We start from the raw sequence: 27,029 nt of genomic DNA on the forward strand, positions 1-27,029 counted from the left end.
TCTAAGCAGTCTGCAAGTTGGTTGAATCGATCCACAGAATCCCCTTGGATTATATGTAAGAATGGAATTATTTCTTTAGTATCCTTTGCATAGGATGGTCCAAATCCTAAAAAACAGGCTTTATAAAATGAAAGATTGGTCTTATAATCAACCAATGAAGGTTTTGGTTGAGCCACAATGTCACAATTGACTTTGAGAAGTAGAGAGAGGAGTCAAGTCTCAATACATGGCGTCAAAGCCAAGTCTCCATACATGGTGTCAAAGCCATAATTTTGCCTCAGGGGGATCACGGCGCCGGCGTTGGCCAGCCGGTGGTGTATGGCGGCGGTTCCCAAGGCAATGCTCTCTTTGAATTGACTTTTGATTCTTACTTCTCTTCGTTCTGAAGAAGGGATGTCTGTGTGAAGTCTTTAGTATTATGGATCATCATATCATGACCTGGGTGTCCCAAACGGTCATGCTAAAGCCTATATGTGTCGGTGTCCCAAAGGTCATCTCTTGTGATGTCATTGGACTTAATTACTTGAATAGTGGTTACATATAACCTACTAGAGCGAGACATAAGCTTCTTTAATACTCGTTTTCGTCCGTAGTCATTAGAGGTAATGCAAAGGAACTTATGTCCATTCTTACTATGTGTTTCCACATAAAAACCATTGGCTATTATATCTTTAGAATAATAAAGTTCGAATTAAAGAATCGACACTTTATTAATAATAGCCAATGATTACATCAAAATTTCTGGACCAAAATCTAATCTAAAGTAAAAATCAAATTTAGACAAATTGTAATTACTCAATTCTTTCGGTAACTTCAATTAAACATGACCAGGAAAGTAAGAAGAGATGTCGGTGGAGCAAAGCTCACTTAAGTACTTCTAATCTCAAATAGTTTCCTAGACATCATACTTAATTGGGTGAGCCTAGTGAGAAAGAGTTAAGACAATTGTCATTTATTGATTTAAGGCATAATTGCCATTACGTAATTCTTGGAAAATAAAAGACTATACGAAAAATCTGCAGCATTTTATCTTCATCGCTAGATTTAAAGTCTCCTTTAACTCGGTGGCTAGAAGAAGTCACCGTTGATTGAGGTGTATTGTCACAATACATATGGTCCCTAGGACCAATGGCATTGGAATAACATCACCATAGCCAAAAGTGGCACCATGGTGTCCAACCCTTATACCCTCAACTTCATGACCCCCATTGGTCATGTATTCGCCAATTTTGGCGATTACCTTCTTGAGCAGGTTGATCATATGGATCATATTATCTATGGCGACTTCTTCTAGCGATTGAATGATGCTCATGGTAGCCATCTTGAGGCCTACCAAATTCGATATTCACAAATTCGTGGTTGTGCCTTTCAACACAAACAATAGCTCCAATTAGCTGATGGAGATTTGTGATTCGTCCTTCATTGATTAAGATTTGATAGAATTCAGAGAATCTTAATTCAGTGACGGGGAAGGTAGTTAGGGTTTTCTCAATCAATTATGCTTCCGAACAATATTCCATAACTATTTCAAAGTTAGAGAAGCAGAGATTATTCCATCGTGCTTCTAAGTTCGGAAGATCTTGAATGTTAACTAAAACATTCAGGAAGCGCTACCCAAAGGTTTCTAATGCTATCCTCATTCATGTACTCAAACTAGTGTGCCATCTCTATGTGGCGCTTCATCAGGGTAAGTGCCCTGGAATTATTTATCTCAGTTTGAGAGTCTTGAGCTGTTCCTTTAGAACAGGGCTCTTGGATTGTAGGCAATAAATCAAGGGCAATTAGGTGGAGCTCAACATTATGAGCCCACATGAAATATCCCATGCCCGTAGAATTCAATGGAGTAAAATCGAGCTTGTTCAAGTTTGATATCCTAAAAAGGAAAGCAAGAACGGATTAGTTTCGAAGTCAATGCTTCCACGAAAACTAATATAAGATTTCTAAGCCTTAATGCTACCAAGAAATCGATTTCCAAGAATACTTGGATTAGACCGAAACAATGATGTTTGAATGGTCAAATTTTGACGCTCACGGACACTCTTAGTCCGTAATATTTCAATGCTTCACGAACTAAGAGCGTTCGTATAGCGTGAATCCCCACGATTCTGTTTTTATAGAATCGAACCCACGTTATAGAAAGGTGGGATGTAGAAGAAGGGAGGTTGCAAGTCCCCGAAGAAAAAGAAGAAGAAATTAAAGACAGAAAACAGGAACTTTAATCTTAAATATTTACTTGGATTTCTTTTCTTGTTCTTCTTCTTGGTCTTGATCTTGAACTCGAAGATGATGGCACATGAGTGTGTAGGAGGAGGAGGACTTGCGGCGATGGAGGTGGTGCGCAGCCAAGGGTGGTGTGCACGGGTTTTGGGGTTCTAGGGTTTGATGTTACGCAGCAGGATGCTTTGCAGAAAAATTTTGGCTTCTGATTTCAGGGTTAGGGCTCATGCTGATAACGTGTTTAAGGAAAAGAGAACTATAGAGAGAATTGAGAGAATAGTTGTAACTTTTATTGATAATAGAAGCCTATATATATAGAGGATACAAGTACATAATCTTTGAGTACAAGGAATCCTATTCTAATTAGAACTAGGAATCTAGAACATTCTCTCCTATAACAAGTTTACAACTATAGAAAGTAATCCTAGTATGGTAAGGCACACATAAATCGAATATCTTTCAACATATATATGTTTTTTTTTTTTTTTTGAAGTTTGGAACTCAATGAGAGGCTCATCTTTACGCCTTTATTATTTTCAATCAAAACATACAACCGGGGGAACATAAAACCGATGATGAAATGCCTCAGCCTCTGTATTTTATGTTTGTGGAAATTATTCTATGCACCGACGGTGCAAATGACCCAACACTTATAAGATGATCTCAACCCTTGATATTTATAATTAATATTTTTATTAATAACCTAAGAGTATATTTAATATAATCTAACCATATGTCCGTAGTGTTCTGCTGTTTTCACCATTGATATCAATTTTGAGTAGTATAAATGGAAATGCCTCAGTGTGCAGGATGATTCAACCAATATGATTAAGCTGCGTCCAAAACAATCAATTAATCAAGATAATGAGCTACCTACAGAGTTCCTGAGACAACATTAGCAATACAGATGGTTTTTTTTAGATAGACAAATGATTAGTTCATTATAAGCAAATTATTAAAAGTTTGCACCCTTGTAATTATGTTGCACAATGAAGTCCAGTACTTCCACTGAATCTGTTTCTGTTTTTATAAATGTGTAATCTGATGTTAGAAAATCAAAGCTCACTATTTGGAAGAACATTACAGTTTGGAGATTTGAATCATCGACCAAAAAGATTTGGGTATGGGACCAATTATTTTTTGGTCAGAAACTCTGAATATAGGACCAGTTATTTGTAACTTTGTAATCAATGTTGCTTCAAAGTTCAAACTGTGGTCACTTTGACCTTTTACTTCCGACTTCCGAGACACTCAAAGGAGTCAGACTATACAGTCTGTGCTTCCAAAAATTATGACCCAGAAATTTCACACGCAAAAGATTTTTGGACAGAGTCTCTGCAGCAGATCAGATATTATATATGTTCGGGCAAGCAAGCAAGACTATAAATTGATAATCCTCGAGCACAGGCTTTGAGACCACAGTTTTAGGCAAGTGCCTCTTGATTTTTAGTCCCCCGTTTTTCATTTTTGTGGAATGAAAGAGTGTTTCAGCTTTTTCCTGGTTTTTGGGTTTGATATGTCTCAGTAGATCAGAAAAGATGCATATTTGTAAGCAGTGTGAGTTTTGTCTCGACCAAAAAAGTAGTCTCGAAGAAGAACATTGTCTTCGGTTCTTTGATTTTCCCGAGCTTTGCAATGCACTAGAAGATTATGCCAATGCAAAGCTCGGAAAATCAATGAACTTTCGGTGATGTTTTGCAAAGCTTGGGAAAATCAAAGAAGGTTATTAAATGCTCCGAAAATATATATCTGTGATAATCACTTCTCCAAACCCGTTTGGGAGGAGTGAATTCCTTCAATCTGTCATAGATAACTCCATCCAGCTCTTTATGAGAACGAATCCGTTTCCGACTCTCCATTCATTTTCATTTCAGCTCTTAGTTTCTCATTTTCTTTCATTTTCGAGCAGATCGATCATTAAGTGACATATTGTCTATTTCTTCAAAAGTCAATTTAACCAAGTGAATGATACTGAGACACTGAGTAATGTATAAAATGATAGCCCTCGAACACAAGCTCCAGTGTTAGTTTATGGCTTCTTTTTCAGTATTCCATTAATCTCAGTTTTCTTCAATCCCCTGTTTTTGGTTTTTGTTGAAGGAAGAGTGTTCTGTCTCCTGGCAAGTTCAAAAGAAATGGATGTTGTTGGTGAGGAGTTTGAGTTTTGTGTTGACCAAACAAGAAGCCTCCGAGAAGAACATTGTGTTCGTTTACTTGATTTTCCCAAGCTTGGCAAGGCAGTAGAACAATGTGCCAATGCGCGCAAAGCTCGGAAAATCAATGAATTTATGGTGATGTTCTGCAAAGTTCGGGAAGGTCAAAGAAAGTGATTGGAGGATCTCTGTCAAAACTATGTTCTTGATGTTGCTCGGAGTCAGATCCTCAGAAAAGATCAAAGAATATTGTTGAAGCCATCGTTGAACCCCTGGCGGGATCCTCCTTCTTGAGTCTCCTATAAGTCAGGTCCATTTCCAATTATGTTTGGAGTTATGCTTTTGATTTATTCGAGTTCCTCAACATCATCAACATCCGAAGTACCACGGAGTTGAAGCACGCACAAGTGTTTTTAATTTTCAACATCAACCGTCTGGATTTTAGAAACAAGCAGCTTTGGTTCTGATTAACGTTTGTATCATTTTGTTGTCTTTTGCTTTTGATTTTGTTCATGTATTGACCAGAATGTAGTTGGAATAGATCATGTAGTGACCCGTATTTCTTCCAGAAGAAACTCACCGATTTTTTGAGATGTACCCAATATTTTTGAGGAAAAAACTTGCTTACATGTTTGATGGATCGAGTGGCTTGGCACGTACAGCTGCTGCACCGAATTGATCAGATTTGGTGTCATGTTAGGAGTTCTGTGGATAAACCTTTGTCATCACATTTTGATGAACTTGAGAATCAGTTCTCCAATTCGGATGATCGAAGATTGATAATGTATGAGATCCCAATTGGATCAGCCTACTTTAAGAAGAACAAAGATACATGATAATTAAGAAGAAAAAAATGGTGTTGCAACCCCTAAAAGGACCCAAAATTTCCCCGTAATCATGTAGATATGTCTTTTGTCCCCTGAATCTGCTTTTGTTGATATAGTCAGAAAATGGGATTAATTAGTACCAATCTCTTTTGTCACTCAAAGGCACAACATCAAAGATTACCCTGCTTGAACATCTATAAATTTTACTAATTGTTTGGTAAGCTGCAAGAAATTCAAATGCAAAAGACATATATATATATATATATATATATATATATAGGGGCGGGTTCTGAAGCGGACGTCCGCACTTGGCTAAAGTGCGGACGGCGACGCAGCGGCGGCGTTCCAGGCTGCGACGGCGGCTCGGGGCTTGGCGGACGGTTCTGGGCAGCGTTCGAGGTCGGAGGAGGTCGGAGTTGCAGGTTTCTGGGCAGCGAGCTCACCTGCAACTGCAGGTTTATGGGCAAGGCTGCAACCACGTCGCCGGCGACTCCACCGACTGCAGACCCATCCGTCTGACCCGTGGCGTCCGTCCGGCAAGCTCCGCTGCTCCGTCGCACCCCGAACCGAGCTGCAGCAGCGCCATCCGCACTTTAACGAAAGTGCGGACGTCCTCTTTAGAACGCGTCCGTATATATATATATATATATATATATATATATATATATAATTATCTACAATTGTTGTAGATTTGTGCTTGTGTCATGATTACTTGATTAGTTAGGAAAATTATCTACAAATTCATTGACATCAATAATGGGGCTTGATTTGAAAGGGGAACTGATGAAGGGGGTGGTGGACAATTTTTGACCATGTTATGAACAGATTTTCTTCTTTTACCAAGTTTTCGCTTTATTCAGTCGTCTCATTTCAGCCAATACACAAAATAGCAGTATAGATCATGAACCTTAAAGTGCAAAATATCTGTTTATGAAATTATGAACAATATGAAGAGAAAATGTACAAGATGAGAGGAGAAACAATTTAACAATTTATTCACCCTTTCTGATTCTTTAAAGGTCATCGTATCATTTATTTATTTTATTTTATTGAATTTAAAATACAGGATTTGGTGATATAAGCACCCATATCATTTAAGCTTTCACATACATTCTTCACGTCAGACGAGTCAGACACTACCTCCCTCTTTCGTCACTTCAATTAATACTCTTTTAAGAGAGAAGAGATTTCACACGCAAAAGATTCAATTGCAGGTAAACAAAAGTCCATAAGAATGATAAGATGATAGTTCTTCTCCAACGCAAGCTTGCCTTTGACCTTTGAGTGTGATCGATTTCTTCCATCCCCCTGTTTTTCTTCTTTTGTTTGAGGGCAGAGCATTTTATTTCCTGGGCATTAGAGAGACATTCTGGGTTGAAATTTCTCATTTGTGCAGAGAAAATGGATATTGGTCAAGGGTGTGAGTTTTGTCTTGACCAAACAAGAAGAACAGTGTCAGTCAGTTCCTTGATTTTCCTGAACTGAGCAAGGCAATAGAAGAATGTTTTGCGAAGCTCCGAAATTCAATGAACATATGGTGATGTTTTGTAAAGCTCGGGAAGATCAAAGAAGGTGATAAGAGGATCACTGTTGAGATGGATGGTCATAAATCAATTGAGTAAGAAATAGAAAAATTTACTCTCCTTTGCGAATCCTACAGATGTAACAGGTTTAGAACTTAGAGCAAATTCACCCGTTGGGTCATCAGGTCACCCACTATTTACTGATTTTAGTGTTAATTTCACCCTTTAGGTCACGAGCACAGTGTATTTCGTGCCTCGGGTCACTCTGTACAGTGTTCTGGGTCACCATGGTGACCTGCACAGTGTATTTCGTGCCCTGGGTCACGGGCACAGTGTATTTCGTGACCCAGAGAATGAAAATATACACTAAAAAACAGTTAATAGTAGGTGACCCAGTGACTCAACGGGTGAACTTGTTCTTAATTGATTTAATCATGTACAAGCATGGAAATTCAAGTGGTTACGCTTACTTTTGGAAAGGTACCCTTCGAGTTAAATAGAGTGACCTTAAAAGTGTAATCTACATTGCTTGATCTTATTGATATAAATATCTCTAGTTTACTAAAAGTGAAATCATACACAATTAAATGAGGCGACTATAAAAAGTGAGGCAATTGACAATAATACATTTCTTGCAAACAAGCTGATTGTACTAAGGTCTTTTGTGATTAAATCTCACCACCTAACGGTTGGTTGAATTGGGACAATATTGGTAGAATGGTGGATCACGCTTGTCGCTCTGTAACATGGAATCAGAGCGGATCCCTCTCCAATTGCATTATGGGCCAAATTTGGGTTCCTTATTTTGCCATCGGAAAATTGCAATTAGATTACTAAGTGTCCGATATGTGCCTTGGATTGTTTTATTGACCAAGTTGCCGATATGAGACTTGCGTCCCAATTTCCAATGGGGGAGTGAAATGCATACTCCCCATTTTACAATCTACATTTTTTTTGTTTTGAATTATAAAAAGACAAAACTAAGTTACTAAGACAAAAATTTAACTTACTAAAAAAAGAAACATGGAGTGTGGATTGTAAAATTGGGAGTGTGAATTGTAAAATTGGAAGTGAATTTCACTCTCCTTTCCAATGTTGGTATTGGATTGTTAATTGATTTCTTACATTAGAAAAGTGACAAATAAAATATAATCTATAAGTGGGTGGATCACATCCAATTGTACCGAGGTCTTTTGTGATTAAAACCCAACACTTAACGTGTAGTTAATTTAAGTCAGTATCAATACAATGGTGGGCCACGGACCACGCTTGTTGTTGTTTAACAACATTCTATCTCGGAGCTCACTGCTTATCTCTTGGGTGAGGCTACCAAATCAGCTGTTCTAGCTCTTACACAACTGACGTGAAATGGAATGAAGTGATGAGTGAAAAGAAGAAGAAACTAAGGGAGACGTTTGAGAAGGAAGGATGAGGAAGAAAAGCAGATAATTAATCCCAAGTTTAAGGATATCTCTATTTGTGTTTAATCCAAACTCTAGGTTACTTGACCTAGTGGTAATAGGGTTCAATTAGAAGAATCTAGAGATTATATTTCCTTGTATGCTTCTAACTCTATGCATTGTAATCCTCTATATAAAGAGGCCCCTATTATCAATGAATATATGCAGCGATTATCTCTCAATTTCTGATTCCCTACAACACGTTATCAGCACGAGCTCTAACCCTGAAACTCTAAATTCGTAACCTTCAAATCTCAGAAACCACCGCCGCCTACCTTGAAGCTCTCAATCCCAGGAACCCAGAACCGGCGGCACCACCCCCAAAACCGGCTGGAATCAACCTGAACCGGCCACCGGAAGTGTTCAAATCGGCCTCCCAAGAAGAATCCGAAGATCTCTTGTGTGGTTCGCCATCTTCCCGTCCACCCTTCACTACCACCTTTTGTCAGTAGCTGCACCTCGTCCCCAGAATCCGAAACCTGAAAAATCTCCACTGGAACCGGCCTAAATTCAACCGAATCGGCCACCGGCGTCCGCTGACCTGAACTGACAGAGAGAAAGAAAAAAAAAAAGGGAAGAACCCACAATCGAGCCCACGTGCAGCAGGCCCCAGCGGAGCCCACGTGCACCAGCCAAGCAGCCAAGTTCCCTACCACGTCAGCGTCCACGCAGGAGTCCAGTCAGCCCTGCCGCGTCAGCAACCGATCTGCCACGTCAGCAACCGGACTCCACGTCAGCATCCCCTGTCAATGGTCAGTCAATACCGGTCAACGCCGGTCAACACTTTTCCGGCCAACTTTTCCGGTCAAGATTTCAGGCAATTTTTCAAGGTAAACTTTTCTAAAAGTTCCCGTTTTTGAAGTTTTTCAATTTCTTCTTCTTTTCTCGGGGACTTCCATTATCCCTTCTCCTACCCCCTTTCTTCTTCATAGGGGAGACCAATAGCGGAACTGTGAGGGTTCGTGCTCACTCCAAGCTTGGAGCTTGTAGAGTCCTCCAAACTTAGAGTTTGTTGAGAAGAAAACGATGGACCACATACGTCGTTGTTTCGATCTAATCCAAAACCCCTCTTGGAATCGGATTTTCTCGGAAGCGACTACACTCAGAAAATTCCTAATTTCTTAGAAGCGACTACGCTCAGAAATTTAATAGTTTTTCGTGGTAGCCTTTTTTGCTCCGAAACTAACCCTAATCTTGTGTTGTTTTTCAGGATGAGTAACCTGAACAAGTTTAACTTCGTTCCACTAGAGACAACTGGCGCAGGATACCATAGGTGGGTCCGAGATGTGCGCCAACATCTTAAGGCTGATGGACTTCTGGGAGCCATCCAAGAGCCTAGTCAGAACGTGCTCTCCATTGAGCAAGCTACTGCTTTTGAAGCAAAACAAGCTAAAGCCATAATTCTCATGACAAGGCACATGAATGACGCGCTCCAAAATGAATACCTCAATAAGGAAGACCAAAGAAAGCTATGGGTAGAACTTGAGCAGCGATTTGGCAACGTTCGTGACTCCCTGCTTCCTGATTTAGAAGTGCGATGGCATAGACTCTGCTTTTGTGATTTCAAGTCTGTGCTTGATTATAACTCGAAAGCTCTTCGTATCAAGTCTCTGATGGAGTTTTGTGGCCAAGCCATAACTGATACGATGTTGATCGAGAAGAGTCTCTCTACCTTCCCCGTCTCTGCACTGATGATTTCAAAGAATTATCGGATTGATGTAAATGCAGGAGTATCACAAGGTTTCATGAGCTCATTAGTGCCATGAACGTAGTTGAAAAGCACGACAATATTTTTGTGAAGAACTATAATGCTAGACCCGTGGGAACTAAGTCTATTCCGGAGTCTAACTATAGTCGCGCCCCCAATGGAGGACGCAAAGAGCGAAACCCTAAGAGTAGGGACAATTCTGGACATTCTGGTCCATACGTTCGCCCTAAAGAGGAAGGAAATTGCCAAGAGAAGAGTGCACGGAACCGTGGAGGTCAACGTGTGAAGAGAGAGAGAGGCGGAGCCTCCGACCATGGTGGTAACGCCACCAAGAGCATAGGTTGTCCAAATCGCGCCCCAATGGCGCCTCGATCAAGGGAGCCTGACCATAATGATGTTTGTTTTCGATGTGGATCAACTGAACATTGGGCCAAAGCATGTACAGCACCCCAGAATGTTGCAAACGCATACAAGACGTATCGTGAAGCAAGGGAAGCAAATTACATGGAACAAGAAGATCAAGATGGCGATCTCAATCTAAGGGTGGAAGACTACAAGGATCAAGACCCAGAGACTGGCGATTTTGATTAAGTCTTTTTATTTTCCAAGAGATGTAGGCGATTGCCATATTACTTTTGTAGTAGATGCCAATGATATTAGTCTTTCTTCAAAGTAGGCATACTCAATGTAAGTGTGATGTCTAGGAAGGTTTTGAGATAAGTGGTACTTAAGCGAGCTTTGCTCCACCGACATCTCTCTACCCACCTGGTCACATTTACATTGGAAATAGCGAAAGGAGTTAGACGACTACCATTGTTTTGCATTAACTAGTTTATTGGATTAGATTTTCTTTGATCAAATAAACAATGATGTACTTCGTTGGCTTATGAATAAAATTTCGAGTTCTTTTCATTATGACTCAATTTTGATTATGAGCATATTACTTTGTGACTACGATGGCTGGGCCATCAATATTAATTCAAGGACATGGAATAGCCCAAGTTCCACTTGCCAAATAGCACCTTAATTACTGTCACAGAAACTCTCTACGCTCTTAGGGAAAATTGCCCTATGAATAGCCAATGGATTCCATGCGAAAACACATGTAGAGAATGGAGATGAGTTCCTTTGCAAATACCTCTAACGATTGCGAACAAAGGCGCATCTTAGAGAAGTTTATGTGTCTCTCTAGTGGACTCTATGTCACTATTCGAGCTATTAAATCCAATAAAGTTATGAGAGAAGATCTCTTGGATTTAGACATATATTGGCTTTGTCACGATAGGATAGGTCATCCTGGTCATGATATGATGATCCATCTACTAAAGACTTCACTCGGACATCCATCCTTTTGAGCAAAACGAAGCAAGAATCAGATGACGCCATAAAAGGCGCCAACCATGAGCATAACGCTATGGTTGTTCCTCCTTGTGGCCATGACGCCATACATGCTAATTTCCATGGCTCCAACGCCATGATGGGAGATGTAGTCACACATTTTGCTTCTAATAGCGCTACAGACGCTCAGGCCCAACCAAAATCCTCATTGGTCGCTTCTAAGGCCTCTCGCTCATTTTGCAAAGCCAGTTCCTTCGGGAAATTAGGACTGAGACCGTCCTACGCAAAGGATATGAAAATACTCATTCTGTTCTTACATCAAATCCATGGGGATTCTATGGACTGATTCAACCAACTTGCGGACGTTTAAATATCTCATGATGTTGGTTAACACGTAAACACGCTGGTCACGTGTCGTGCCATTGTCCACTTGTAATGCTGCTTATGCTACACTCCTAGCACATATCATATGACAACGGGCTCACTCCCCATATCATCATATTCAGTCACTTGGATTTGACTATGCTGGAGAGTTTACATCGAAGACTTTCGATGGTTATTGCATTGGGACTGATGTTGGACATCATATTCCCATGTACACACCCAATTGGTCTCGCGGAAATGACTACGATGATAGTCTGGACATTGGTAATGCGCACCACTCTCCTTATATCCGCTTGAGGTGATGCAATATCGCATGCAGGTATGCTAATTCGTCTACGACCTACCACCACTCACTGTACCCCTGCGTTACAGCTAGTGACTGGGTACAAGTATTTTGTACTTACGCACATTTGAGTGAGCCATTTATGTGCCCATTGGGCCGCCACAACGCACTATGATAGGTCCTTACAGATGAATGGGCAACTCAGTTGGATTTGAGACTCCAACAATCGTCCGCCACTTAATGCCCTTGCAAGGCGATCTCCTTACCACTAGATTTGCGGATGTCACTTTGATGAAACAGTCTTCCCGTCGTTCGGGGGAGATAAGAACACAGATGTTCAACAGGAACGACAGGAATGGTCGTGGTCTGTCCCCACTATGTCTCATCTTGATCCCTATTAAAGTGACGAGATCACACAAATATGCTGCAAACATGCCTGCAAGGAAGGACGTCCCTACGAGAGGACGTAGCGCCACCCTACACGGAGGTAGGCATGGCACCAATGCCAAAGAGAGTGGCACTCTGGCATTATAGGCCATGGCCCCAGCTAGGATGCGTGGGAGGCCCGTGAGTTCGAAGGATACTTTGGCACATTCCAATGCTTTGATCATCGACACTCAAAATCCGTCTCATGAGTATCTTCCGGGTTATGGTTAGAGTTGGGGGACGCCTCAACGTCAGAACCTATTCCTGAGAATATAGAGCTCTATGAAACTTACACTAGTGTACATGAGACGTTGGGTAGAAACTCCATCATGATTGATGATGCAGTTGCGCATTTCGTTGCGCATGAGTTTGTTGAGTCCAATGACGTCGAACCACGCTCCGTTGATGAATGAATGCCAACGTAGAGAGATTTGGCCTAAATGGAAAGATGCGATCCAGGTTAAGATGGATTCTCTAACGAAGAGGAAGGTTTTCTGAGCCAGCAATGCCAACACCTCCTGACATAAAACCTATTGACTAATGGGTCTTCGTTAGAAAGCGTGATGAGAAAAAGAGAAGGCAATCTCGCCTTATGGCGCAAGGCTTCTCACAAAACGCCCTGGAATCGACTACGATGAGACATATTCTCTCGTAATGGATGTCATTGCACTCCACTACCTTGTCAGTTTGGTAGTTTCCGAATAACTAAACATGCAGCTTACAAATGTGGTCACTACGTATCTCTATGGGGATCTAGATACCGAATATACATGAAGGTTCATGGTGAACTTCATTTACCAAAGTCAAGAGGCTCTAGACCACGGAGCGCGTTTATAATAAGATTGAAACGCTCACTAACGTGACTACTTGATTGGGAAGGGATATGCCCACGCGTTTCTATAACAAGTTTCGGATTCTATCGCGGTTCATGTTGGACATGATCTTCATTAGAAGCTCTTAAAGAGTTAAGGGAAACCGCTGAACACTTGAAATCCAAGTTTGAGATGGAGGATTTTGGGAGAACACGATTATGTCTAGGTTTAGAACTTGAGCATCGTGTCGATAGATGCTTAGGCATTTTGACAAGGTCAAGCCTTCAAGCACCCCCATGATCGTCCATAGTCTTGATCCTGAAAAGGATCCTCTTCGTCGAAAGGATGATGACGAAGATGTGCTGGAGGCAGAAATGCTTTACTTAGTACAATAGGCGCATTATTGTACTTATCCCAATGCACAAGACCTGACATCTCATATGTTGTGAACTTGTTAGCTAGATATAGCTATGTGCCAACGCGACGCCATTGGATTGGTGTAAAAGATATCTTTCGATATTTGAGATGTATAATTGATATGGGCTTGTTCTATCCCTACAAAGAGATGATGGATTCGGATCCATCACACACCAGGTACGCCGCCAACACTGGACTGCGTCCACTATCCCCATCCCAAAACGACATGTGTTTTGGAAGGTTTTGCTGATGTTGGGTATCTCTCTGACCCACACAAAGGTCATTCTCAATCCGGTCAAGTGTTCACCATGGGAAAAGACCGTGACATCTTGGAGGTCTACAAAATAGACCCTAGTCGCTATATCTTCGAACAATGCAGAGATCATTGCTCTTCACGAAGTGGTTTGTGAATGTATATGGATTGGATCCATAATTACGCATGTTCGAACAATTATGGTTTGAAGTCTACCACAGATGAGCCTACGAGCATTTAGGATAATGCTGCTTGTTTTGAACAAATGAGGCAAGGCTACATCAAAAGCGATAACACCAAGCATAATCAGCAACAACAGACTCTCCTCGAGATCAAAGTGAACTAGGTTCAATCTGAGGACAGTGAGGCAGACTTGTTTACTAAGTCATTGCCCAAATCCACGATCGAGAAACATGTGGCAAGAATTGGCTTGCGGAAATTATCTGAACTCCCATGATCGTAGTCATCAGGGGGAGGCGCAGACATCAGGGGGAGATGTCTACATGTTCACCTCGAAACTTAAAGGGTGTGTTGTGCTCTTTTTCCCCTTCGACCGAGGTTATTTTTATCCCACTGGGTTTTTGTTACTCGGCAAGGTTTTTAACGAGGCAACGAGAGAAGCACCGCGTTTGGACAACACAAGGGGGAGTGTTTAAGGATATCTCTATTTGTGTTTAATCCAAACTCTAGGTTACTTGACCTAGTGGTAATAGGGTTCAATTAGAATAATCTAGAGATTATCTTTCCTTGTATGCTTCTAACTCTATGCAGCGATTATCTCTCAATTTCTGATTCCCTACAACATCCCATTCATTCACTGTTGTAATTATTCTTCCATGTACATATATAGTAAGTCTGAGATAAAGCCCAACTTTCCTTTGAACCATCTACTTAGTTTTAGACTTTGTCCACTGGATCTCCTCTTGTTGGTAAAATCAGTAAAGTGATCTTTAGTACACAACTCCATCAAGATATGTGTGATATATGGATTGGAGCACACATTGTGTGCAGCCTGCCAGAAATTCAATTCCAAGGTCACAAATGTGGATCTACATTTCTTGTTTCTGCTTGTCAGTCTAGGTATGATTTGTGAGAAATGAGCTGCTCAGTGAACTTTAGGAAGAGATGGGGTTGAGAAACGAGCTATATTTGGATTTAGCTGTTGAAATGATAGAGCATGATGTACCTCCGCTTGAATGAACTGCATATAGTTTTTTGATTTTTAATTCAGAGGCTTATGGCCTTATGTGGAAGGGAGTGGAGAATATCAGAGAGACAATTGTGTTCATCTTGTTGGAAAAAATGGATGATGCTTCAAATGAATGAGAACTTATTAGGTTGAGGCGTGTAGTCACTGCCCTTAAGAGTAGATCCGCCCCTCGAAGACTAAGTCTTGGTGTATCAGGTTAAGGCGCCCTACCCTCCAGGATACAACAACCTTGATCCTCGTATGTGTACACTCACAATACTTGGATTGGTAGAACAGCTTTGAAACTTTCTTTGGTGGAACAAAGAACAGAGAAAAGAGACTCACAAAGACATGATATTGAGATAGCTATGTTGAGTTTTTTCATATGTAGATGAGCTCGTCAGGGAGGGTATAAATAGTAGTGCATGAGAGGAAATTAATTATGGAACAATTAAGCTTTGTAACTGACACTATTCAAACACCCCAACACATGCAAACACAATATAGGACCAATTCATGCAATTAAGGAGAGTAACAGACCTGTTGAGTTTTGAATATGGATTTGAATTCCACTTGAATGGTCCAATTGAACATGAATGCATGATTGAATTCAAATGATCATGTAACAGACCACTATTGCCATTAACTCATGTAACTGAAAATCTATGGCAATCAATATATGAATAATCATTTGAATTCCAGCCTGAAAGAAACAGATGAATTCAGTTGGATTGGAATACTAACAAGTATTTTGAAATACCATAAAATTTTAACACATCTTACATCATTTCTATTATAATCGGAAGTTCCAAACATATGGAGTTGGGAACTTGTGGTTTATGGCCACTGAAAGTGTAATCTACATTGCTTGATCTTATTGATATAGAGATCTCTAATTTGCTAAAAGTGAAATCAGACACAATTAAATGTCACAAATCAGGCACTATAAAAATTGAGACAATATATGATAAGGAATCTGCTATACATGCCCTTAGCCCTCCTAAAAACAATCATGAGCTTGTTTGCAAGAAATGATATACTGTCAATCTTGCTTACCCTGTTCCTAACTATTTGTGATGCTGCTACTAATGCAAAAATGCATGTTAACATCACTAGTGATCTATCTGGTGGAGCTCCCATCGATCTCAACATTCATTGTAAAACACAGAAGCACGATTTTGGTGGTCTAGTGATTCCCTATGGATCATACTTTGACTTTGTTTTTTCACTAAGCATACTTCGGAGGAATACCATATTGGAGTGTGATGCCGAATGCGATGGTGTAGTTCACAACTTGGTTGCATACAACCAAAGGAGTTCAATCATAGACATCGTCTGTAAATATGGAATTTGTTTGTGGAAGATAAGGCGGGATGGATATTGTTATTTTAACAACGTACGAAGGGAGTATGATTGCACACCGTGGCATGGGCGGATATAGTTGTTATGTTGAATTCTCTATGTAGTTCTTCTTGAATAATAAGTATAGAAAGAACTTCGTTGTTCTTTTAGTTCTATGAATTAGATTCCCTTTATTTCATTACAATGCATTATTGTACATTAATTTGTACCTGAATCTGCTTCTCGATCTGTTACGATGGCCAATAGCTACTAAACCCCTACTTGGTAAACTTAAAACAGTTGGTAGACACTAGCTCTTCTTGTGGTTCATATATAGGTAAGAATAGAGATCATAGCGTAACAGAAACATGATTTGGTGGTGGTGAAATAGGCTTCTAAGATTCTAAGAATGTTGTCTTGGTCGCTTCCTGATATATCAAATTCTATCACGGAGCTCACTGTGCTCATCTCTTTGGTGTGGCTACCATATCAACTGTTCTAGTGCCTACACAACTGATGTGAATTGTGAAATCACTGAAATGGAATGAAGTGATGAGTGAAAAGAAGAAAGTAAGGGAGACGTTTGAGAGGGGAGGAGGAGAATTAAAGGAATTATGGCTTATTTGCTTCACCTCCATTTTGTGGTCTGTCTGGCATGTGAGGAACAAAACCAGATTTGATGGTCGTTGCTTCTCAGTTCAAGCTGTTTGTAGGCTTATATCTGGGCATATAAGAGCAACTAGTCATCTTACAACGAGTCCCATGCATAGTACTGTTCAAGAGCTACGAATATTGAAGTGTTTTGGAGCCCCATGTCGGCCTCCTAGAGTAGTTGAAGTTAATTGGCTCCCACCTTCTCTTGGTTGGGTGAAAATTAATTCTAATGGATCATGGAAACATGAAGAGGGAGTTGGTGGTTGTGGTGCAATTTTTCAGGATTATAAAGGTCAATTTCTTGGAGCTTTTGCCTCAAATCTTGAGATTCCTAGTTCGATTGCAGCGGAGATAATGGCTGTCATAAAGGCCATTGAGCTTGCTTGGGTTCGAGATTGGAAACATATTTGGTTGGAGGTTGATTCATCTCTAGTACTTGATTATATCCGTACACCTTCTCTTGTCCCTTGGTCTCTTTGAGTTCGTTGGTTGAATTGCTTATACCAAATCTCTCATATGATCTTTAGAGCTTCTTATTTTTTTTTCGGGAAGGAAATAAAATTGCTGATGCTTTGGCAAATCATGGTACGTCTTGTTCTAATTTGGTGTGGCGGGATTATGCTCCACCTTTTATAGTATCATATTGTAATAGTGACATTAGAGATCTGCCTCAATTTCGTTTTAGTTAGTTTGTTGCTTGCTTTTTTTTTCTCCGAGGTATTGGTTTTGGTCCCCCTCCTTCATTCTTCTTCTTTGATTGATACAATGGTGCAATAGGGAGGCCTTTCACTCTCCTATCCACAATCTTTTAGCTAAAATAAAAAAATAAAAAAATAAGTAAAGGAAGGAGGAGGAAGAAAATGCTGATAATTAATCTCATATATTCACTGTTGTAATTATTCTTGTACATAGCAAGTCTGAGATTTGATTTGAAACATGTACCTAGTTTTTGACTTTGTCCACTGGATCTCTTCTTGTTGGTAAAATCAGTAAAGTAATGCTTAGTAATTAGTACCCATCGAGCCAACAAATCACCGGAAAACACAACATCGAAGATTAAACACAACTCCATCAAGATACGTGTGATGTATGAAGGTACTAGATTGCTGCGCACATTCTCTGCAGCCTGCCAGAAATTCAATTCCAAGATTACAAATGTGGATCTACTTTTCTTGTTGATTTGTGCTTGTCAGTCTAGGTATGATTGTGAGAAATGAGCTACTCAATGAACTTCAGGAAGAATGGGGTTGAGAAACGAGCTATACTTTGATTTAGCTGTTGAAATGTTAAGTGTGATGCTCCTCTGCTTTAATGAACTGCATATAGTTTTTTTCTATTTTTAATTCAGAGGTTAATGGCTCGTAAGGAAGGGACTGAGAAAATTGTGTTCATCTTGCATCATTTCCATGATAATCGGAAGTTCCAAACATAGGATCAATAGCTTCTGCATTTTCATGAAGATCAACATGAGTACAGTATGACTAAATACTCTTCAGTCTTCAACTATTACATATCCGCAATGAAACACAAATTTAAACAACACTTCACAACAGGAAATAGGAAGAGTTATTTTCAGTTAGGAACATAGGAATGGTTCTTTGGTCACTTCTTGGCAAAACTGATGCCCATGGGATTTTGTGGGGTGACTTTGAAGCCTTGAAGGGCCTGCATGGCCATGGATGACTGTACGTCGTCTTCAAATTCTACAAAGGCAATGCCTGGCTTTGCATCAATCATTCTAACTTCCCTAAACCCTGGGTATTGTTTGAAGAGCAGTTCCAGCATTGCACTAGTGGTTTCATGAGGCAAATTCTCTATGAACAGAATATTGTTAGGAGCTGCTGTTTCGTTTGCATTTGGATTACCACTGCGGTATGAGGTCTGCTGATATTGCAACACACAAAATTTAATTAAATCAACCACACTTAAAAGAACTCATTTTTCAACATCTGGAGTGCAAGTTATTTATATGAATAAATTGGAAACACTTACAGTTCTGCCTCCATTTTCAGTAGCTCCACCATTTGCTGGAGCAGATTGTGGCCCTTCTTCAGTTCGCCGCTTTCTATCAGCAGCTGTACCAAAAGAATTATTTTCAGATTATGACTTGCATATAAGATAAGAAACTATTTGAGCAAACATTTTCTTTTACAGTATAAACCACAAATCTGAATGTTCAGTAGCAGGCCACGTGGTAAATTTAGACTATAAACCTAGGTCAATCACCATTCAAAAACAACACAATATATGATTCAGAAATAGATATTAAGTTTGACAAAGTTCAAAGCCAAAATGACTGCCTTTTCTTCAGTCATGCCTTAAGCAAATGATAATAGTCTCTCAAACTATTAAAATCACTATCAGTATCCACTTACCCAACACCATATTTCCCCATCTAACATGAAGTATATGTCAAAACCTCTATTGGTTCAAGTGAAAGCAATGTGCTCCCAAGATCAATGACAGCATATACACAGTCAGTCTCCCTTACTCTAACAAATAACCCCTTCCCCAAAAAAAAAAAAAAAAGAAGTAAGCTGGTCCTTCCCTTCTCATTTCTTAAACTATTCATTTATTCATTCTAACCCTAGTATTGCTATGCATTAAAATCATCTGAAATGCTATTAAAAGCTTCAAGACTATAGAAAATTTCAAAATAAGATTTAGTCACCTCTTTCTTCTTGCTTCCTTTTCTTATCTCTTGGAACAAAACTTCCTTCTACTTTAGCAATGCAATCTGACTTTGTTTTTGCATATTGAATCCTCTGCATGACACCAACAATTCCCATATTTAGATAAAAAAGTTCAATGGATATAGAATATCAGAATTAGCTTTTTTATTGAAAAAAGAACAATCAAAGCAAACATAAAAGTATAAAGCTGTAATCAAGCAACATTATGCCAGAAAGTCAAAACAGAGGCACTGTGACATTTACAGTCAACAGCTGTACATCTTCTAGTCCATGCTATTCCCTTTTTTTTCTGTTTTTATTTTTTACTGTTTTATTTAAGAGACCAGGTAATAGGTATTTGACAACCTAATCTTTCATTATATGTAATGCCTATGCCAAAAGAGACATGACATGGATACACACAGATACACACAAACAAACATAAGAGTCTATGATCTAATGGAAGAAGAAAGGTTAGGCACGAAAGCTTGGGACTTTAACAAACATGTCCAACATAGGCGCAATAAACTAACAAATATCCAGACTCACCATGGGTTTATCATAGAACGGAAAGTTCTGCATCTGGCGCACAGCATTACTGGCAGATGTCACTTCAAGAAATGCAACCCATGCTTGCCCTCGAAGCTTGGGCGTCTTCAAGGCAACAACATCCAAAATCCTTCCATACTGAGAGAATAAGCAATAGAGGGACCTCTTCAATTCTGCAAAGAGAAAAGAACATTGTCATAACCTACTTTACATACAAAACTATGCAAAAGCTAAGAAAAGCAGTTAAACAAGCCATCAACCGGAAAGACGAGTCCAAAAAGATACCAAGACTCTTAAAGATAAAAAAAACTGTCAGCTCTAATGTCATGACCTATATACTGTTGTTTCCTCAAGTTTCAAGATCCAATAGGCACCCAAAGTTAACCAGAACCATTCAGAACCCGACATAAAAATCTAATGTTGTGATCGTTTCAGGAGCTTCAGAAGAACAAACTATTCGTGTAAATTTGCTTAATGAGACTCTTGAAAGTGTTCCTTTAAGGTTGATAAAATCTGCTTTTGAGTTGACTAGTCGAAACAAAAGAACTAAATGACAACAACACCTACATCTAATGTTTTCATTTCGATTCACAACACTATAAATCCCTAAACCCTAATGCAAATAGTTCAAACCAGATAGCCAAATCTAAATCCCCCAATTCAAATCCACAAATCCAAATGCTAGCATCCGTATCAATCCCTGCAATTGGCAACCAAGTATGGTCCTTCCAATACTTGCGAGCATAAATTCATTAGCATACCTTCTTACTCTGCATCAATTAAACCCCAATTTCCCAAAATTCGCCCCAATTCAAACTAAAACCCTAAACCTCTACTTCAGCTAAGGAGAACCAAAAACAAAATTACAAAGGAAACCCAGTTCAGTCGAGCCGATTAGTACTAATTTGGCTTTAGATTGAGTTAAAGATTCAACATTTAGTTCTGTTATAGTCGCATTCTCAGGTTTTTTTTCTCAGTAACCAAACAAAGGGTGCAACAGAAAGAGAGAATTACCTTCTTTTTTGATTTTCTCATTGAGATTCTTAATGTATATGGTCTGGTTTGGTGGAATGTCCCCTGAAAGCATGGTCGCAGAGAGAGAGAGAGAGAGAGAGCAGCTTCGAGTTTCTGATTTGAGTTTCAGAAAGAAAGAGAGGGAGATGGAGACCAATCGAGCCCTAGGAATACTAAGAGAAGCCTCCTATTATTAGCCCACATACTTTGGGCTTGGGTTCATTTCTTGCTATTGTATTGGGCTTGGGTTTCGTTTAGTTCTCCTTTTTCTTTTTTTATTACAAATTCTCTCCTTCTTCTTCTTTTTTTTTCCTTTTCTTTTCAGTCGGGTCAAATAAATTAAGCTTGCTAAAAAGATTCATTTAGTAAAGGATCACTACTAGAAAAAAAAAAGTATCCATCACACGGATGAGAATCCGTGTGAAATCATAGTTTCTATACGAATTTTCGTGTGAATACGTCAATACACACGGTACAACGAGAAATTAATGATTTGTACACATTGCAAGCGTTGCCAATACTACTTGCACATATCTAGCTGTGTGAATGTTTTTGAAAAACAGTCTTGTCGATTGTTAGGGGATTATATCCGCATAAATTTGTGAGATCGAAAAGTTATTTAACCGTTCATTATCATGATGAACGTCAGACGTAATAGCTAACGAACAATTATAACTGCGAAGAAAAACCTCTTGATAAAGTTAGAATTAGCAAAACAAATCATCATATATGTTTTCTCTATTGGATGCACTTGCAAATGTATCGTGTGAGTGCGCACTGATGCTATGAGTACATTTAATAATTTTTGGTTTCAAATTTGAACTTTTTTTTTTAACCGTACCAACCGATATAAAGGATTACTAAATGGACTTAAACTAAAGACTGCATAGCCTAGTAGATGCATCTATACTATTCCAATGAAAAACGAAATTTGTGCAATTGAGAACCAAGATCAAATTATGAAAGATCCAATAATAAAAAAAAAATACAATAACAGTTGCAAAATAGAGATGTGTCCCTTCCGCCATACGTAAAATAGAATTGTGGTGATTGTAGCTCTAGTTGTAATATAATCTTCCTGAGCTAATATGCCCTATACCTCATACGGACGGGACAATCCAAACAAGTGGTGACTGCAATATGGGCTTATCCTCTTGGTATAAACCGTTGTTTTGCAAGTTGTAGACTACAACTGTCGGACATTTCTCATAAACAGCACGGCCATCAGAATTTCTTCTCTCTCTCTTTTGGCTATGTAATTATGTAAATGCAGTTTGTTTCAAGTTCCGGGAAATCTCTAGTGGATAATGACATTGATGTTGATTCTTATTCGCTCAAAACTAGAGCCTGCTCTTGCAAACATTCCAATTTCTCCCACACATAGGCAGTGAAGTTTAACTTATGAATCATATATGAATACACAAGAAACCATACATTTCTCCACAAACAAAAGCTCACCCAGTGATTCCACTAAATAAAGCCGAAAACTAAGATGTTCTACGTCCCTCTCTGGAGGTTGGAATTCCATGGCTATGAAGGGATAGATTCCCCCAAGGTCCCAAACTTCAATTATGTTTGAGTCCAAGCATAATGCAAACAAATGGCTGTTGTGGAATATAATCTCACCATATCTTTATCTGTAGTGTCCAAGTCGGTCCAAGTGTTGTCTCCATCATCACCATGCTTGTGGAATGCTAGTGATCTTGGCCCTAGTTTTTGATAGCTTACCACAACGTAAAAGTTGTTGTTGCGAGACGGATCCGAAGAGAGCACGTACAACTTTGCTAGCCCTGCGCGGGAAGCTCAAACTCTAGAGATGGGAGTTTAATTCTAACCCTATAGATGGGATTGAGAAGATGGACTCTGAACGTGGTCGAGTCAAACATCACCAGCCACCCATGTGACGAACTCAGACATGTTTCGGAATAAGAAAAGCCTCGAAACAGGTTTTTGAAGGTGTAAACCTTTTTCTCTGTGAGGCTAAAGAAGCGGCCGGCATTTATATTTTTGGGTTCTCCAGGGAGCATGAGCCATGCATACAGTTTGAGGAAGCAAGGGTCTGTAAAACGGGGCAGAGATATAAGATTTTGCAGTCGCATACCAAGATGGAGAAACAAGCTTGAAGCATGTGAGGTCGACGAGTGCAAGTCTTTTCAAGATCAACTCTAATAAATCGAATGGGAGATCCGACCAGTTACTCGTGCAACCATTGAGGATTTTATCATCCATAGCTATTTCATTGGCGGCCTTAGCCATGGCCATATTTTTTCATGCTTTTTCGTGTATGTAGGCTATGGTTGGTTATACGGAGTACTATCAAGAATACCCTTTGGGGTTTAGGAAAATATATATGGAGGATAGAGTTATACTCAGTTTGCTGGGTATGAATAGTAGGGATAATATTGCAATATAGTCGAGAGTTATCTTTTATTTTCTGTTGAATAATTATAGAAGTTCTGTTCTACAGGGAGTTGGTTACTATTGAGTATTGACCAATTCAATCTTTAGGAGAATCCCTTAGGAGTAGGAGTTATTAGTCACGAGTTAGTTGTAGCTCACTATCTGTTATGTTTGTTACTGTATTCCCTAAATAAGCAGCCTTCCCGTTGATGAAAAACTCATTTTGAGTTCTCAGTTTTTTTCTCAAAGCACACTATCAATCAGGTTTATTTAATTTGTAATAGTGGCATCAGAGCCGTCACTGGACCTGATTGAATATAAGCTGCATCAAGCGTCGTATGACATCCGACAACAATTTCGTGCAGCCTTCGATTCCTTGCTTGGTCACGTACTATGACCGTTGGAGCATATTGATAGATTCATAAATAATTTTTTGCGGTCCAAGGAGTATTAAATCATTGTGAAAACAGGTGTCAGTGAAGTAGTTTAGGGAATAGTCTTGACAGCGGCTCAACAAAGGAGCCTTGATGAACATAAACTCTAGCTAGAATCTCAAAGCGAAAAAAATATCTGTTTCAGGCAGTTGATCATGTCATTTTGGATACTATCCTTCAAAATGACTCTTTAAAACACATTTGGAATTGTATGAACAAGTATCAAGGGACAACATAGATAAAATACTGAAATGGCAGCAGCTACAAGCCCTTCACAAGGAGTTTGAGATTCTCCGATCCATATGGTTGAATTTAATTATCTTCCTCATCCATAGCTATTTGATTGGCGGCCTTTGCCATAGCCACACAGTTATTTATACTTTCTAGTGTATAGACTACGTACGGTTAGTTTTTGTTTTAGGAGAATAAGACTAGGGTTAGTTTTTTTTTTTTTTTGAAAGGATGTTGATTGCATTAGATTTAATAGCCGTTCAAATGGGTTAGAGTCTAACATGTACTTGGATAGGAAAGAGACAAGGATCCCGAAACTCTATCAAGTAAATGTAACTCATTACTAGTCTGATTGGAGCTTGCTATTTTAGCGAGCTTATAAACAAAGAACAACTCTGTGTCTTCTAAGACAAAATCATTATCTAGCCTCCTATTAGCCAATCACGCAGTTGTGGTACTAACAGAATGTCACTTCCTAGCAAACAAATAGGAGTAACTCCTTATCCATAAGCCGCTACGCCAATCTTAATCCAGATAATTACCAACTCCTATAGCAGTCTTGATTCTAAACGATTGGTCATGGACCATACATAGGCCTCAATGCCCAAGAAGGTCCACCTCTTAGGCAAGGCCCACCCTCACCACTAAGTGATAAGTGCGGATGGCAAGGCACCCTCCTAAAAGGTCAACAAAAGAGACCTTAAAAACCCAGCTTTGAGCCCAGGCCAAAAGGCCCAAGCCCAAAACCGAGTAAAGTGGATAAAAACCCTAGCCTGCATCTGTCAATCTAGCACCGTCGCCGTCGAGCTTTTTGACAGCCGGCCCTTCTAGATAGCCTTGCATCAACGACGACAATCCGGCTTGAACCAGCAACCCACCGCTACCCTTGAAAACTACATCAGGCCAGCAACAAAACCAACTGGCTGGAATCAGAAAGAAATCTCCAAACCAACTAGAAGTAAGCAACAACCGCCGCCGACCACTCTCCGATCGACGCTATCACCGTCACTGCTGCTTTCAGACCAGACCGCCTCTGATCTGCAAGACGCGAACACTTCCTAGCGCAAGTCTCTCACCTGCAATCCACGACACCACATGCCGCCTTCACAAACCAAAAGCCACCAACGCGTCAATGTCTCCGTCGACACTAAACACAGCGTGAAGAACCGCCGTCGAAGCTAGGGTTGCTCTTGCGCGCTCTCCCTCTTGATATGTCTAGAATCACTTTAATGAGTCCTTTTTTGTAGGTATATGCTAGGTTTAGTTATGCGAAGTATAAAGAATATATTCTTTGTATTTAGGGTAAATAAAGATGCAAATTAGAGAAACCGAAACATTTTAGCTATACAAGAAGAGTAATTAATTATTTGTGAAAAGAGACAAGCTAAAAGAATATTTTGGAACAAATACACAATTTGGTTGTTATTACTGCCGACTATGAGTGTCTGAGCCGGCCGGAGTTTCTAGAACACATAGCACAATGGCAGCATGGATTGATTTTTAATATTAATTGTTAGTACCAGTGGATCAAATGCAGCAAATGATGTTGTTCATCAAATTAAGCTTCTTCTTTCTTGTCATACGTACCAGACCAAACCAAACTTCAATAGACATGTTTGGCGCATTGAGGTTGTAAGATCCTGCTATCAAACAATGCCAATGTAAAAGTATATATAATAGTGAAAATAAAAACGTACTCCTTAATTTCAGTCATGTACCTAAACTCAATTTAAATATGACCAACATGCATCACTAATGTTTCAGGTAAACAACTCATGTAAAAGTATGTATAACAGTGAAAATAAAAACGTACTCCTTAATTTCAGTCATGATCATATCATGTACCTAAACTCGATTTAAGTAGGGCTGTCAATGGGTCGTGTCGGGTTGGGTTCGTGTCGGGTCAAGGTATTTGTTGTGTCGCAATATACAAACCCAAACCCAACCCATTTAATAATCGTGTCAAAAATTTAAACCCAAACTCAATCTATTTATTAAACGGGTTACCCATTTCCAACCGCTTAACCCATTTAACAAATATCTAGGTCGCGTCATGTTAGACAAAATAACTCATTTAAGGGTCAACAATGCAACTCATTTAACTAAAAAAATGCATAAATTGATTAAATTAACTAAAAATTCAACAAGACTAAGAATATAAATAATTATATATATATATTCATAAATAATTAAATCCAATAATTATAAAGCAAAATATTTCAAATGGTCTAATCTTATGATCAAATACTCCCAACGTCCAAAATTTCAAGAAGAAGTATAGCATAATTGGGTTATACGGGTTCACTTTGTGTTGGTGGGTTAACCCGTAGCCGATCCATTTATTAAATGGGTCATAGAGGGTTGACCCACGGCTGACCCGCTTTTTAATCGTGCGGGTTCAACCTGCTTTATTTCGTGCGGGTTTCGAGTCGTGTTTTCGGGTCGTGTCGGAATTGACAGCCCTAAATTTAAGTATGACCGACATGCATCACTAATGTTTCAGGTAAACTACTCATGCATGCTTATGATTTGACGACATCGTTAATTATGAGTCAATACTCTAAATCTTAATTATAAAGAAAAGATGTTAACCGATTACGTTTCTATTTATTTATTTATTTAATTTTTGTTTGTTTACTTAAAGATGAAGGTGCTAACTGCACAGCTATTAACTGTGAATATAGAAACACACAGAGAAGTCCTTATTAGCATGCACATGAATTGTTTTTTAGTTTCTATTCGTT

At 39.4% G+C, this 27,029-nt stretch overlaps 2 protein-coding genes and 1 long non-coding RNA gene across 4 annotated transcripts; 1 reads left to right on the plus strand and 2 right to left on the minus strand.

Moving 5' to 3' along the window:
- Window positions 1-4,305: 4,305 nt before the first annotated feature.
- Window positions 4,306-6,333, minus strand: LOC121053101. The gene is made up of 3 exons (XR_005810779.1): window positions 6,308-6,333; window positions 4,999-5,032; window positions 4,306-4,804 (listed from the first exon to the last, which is right to left on the minus strand). It is a non-coding gene; the product is annotated as an uncharacterized LOC121053101 (long non-coding RNA).
- Window positions 6,334-16,883: 10,550 nt separating this feature from the next.
- Window positions 16,884-17,465, plus strand: LOC112164125. The gene has a single exon (XM_024300365.1). It carries the CDS (start codon window positions 16,884-16,886, stop codon window positions 17,463-17,465), a length of 582 nt encoding a protein of 193 aa, XP_024156133.1.
- Window positions 17,466-18,392: 927 nt separating this feature from the next.
- LOC112165738 (U2 small nuclear ribonucleoprotein B'') lies at window positions 18,393-21,379 on the minus strand. Of its 2 annotated transcripts, none has more exons than XM_024302363.2 (5): window positions 21,221-21,379; window positions 20,207-20,379; window positions 19,657-19,750; window positions 18,978-19,060; window positions 18,393-18,866 (listed from the first exon to the last, which is right to left on the minus strand). In XM_024302363.2, the coding sequence occupies exons 1-5, from the start codon at window positions 21,291-21,293 to the stop codon at window positions 18,588-18,590; spliced, it is 702 nt and encodes a 233-aa protein (XP_024158131.1). In that variant the 5' UTR covers window positions 21,294-21,379; the 3' UTR covers window positions 18,393-18,587. The 2 variants fall into 2 exon arrangements, with proteins under 2 accessions (XP_024158131.1, XP_024158130.1); XM_024302362.2 differs by having other exon boundaries at window positions 18,393-18,869.
- Window positions 21,380-27,029: the final 5,650 nt, after the last annotated feature.

Source organism: Rosa chinensis, chromosome 5 (assembly GCF_002994745.2).
Source record: "Rosa chinensis cultivar Old Blush chromosome 5, RchiOBHm-V2, whole genome shotgun sequence".
In the NCBI taxonomy this organism is placed as follows: Eukaryota; Viridiplantae; Streptophyta; class Magnoliopsida; order Rosales; family Rosaceae; genus Rosa; species Rosa chinensis.

Excerpts from the sequence above, each read along its gene's own strand:
- LOC112165738 (XM_024302362.2), bottom strand. The coding sequence starts at position 21,293 with ATGCTTTCAGGGGACATTCCACCAAACCAGACCATATACATTAAGAAT. Across the intron at positions 19,751-20,206 it reads CGTTCTATGATAAACCCATG|AGGATTCAATATGCAAAAAC; the intron begins GTGAGTCTGGAT and ends GGTGTCATGCAG. Across the intron at positions 19,061-19,656 it reads AAGGAAGCAAGAAGAAAGAG|CTGCTGATAGAAAGCGGCGA; the intron begins GTGACTAAATCT and ends CTTTTGGTACAG.
- LOC112164125 (XM_024300365.1), top strand. The coding sequence starts at position 16,884 with ATGAGTGAAAAGAAGAAAGTAAGGGAGACGTTTGAGAGGGGAGGAGGA.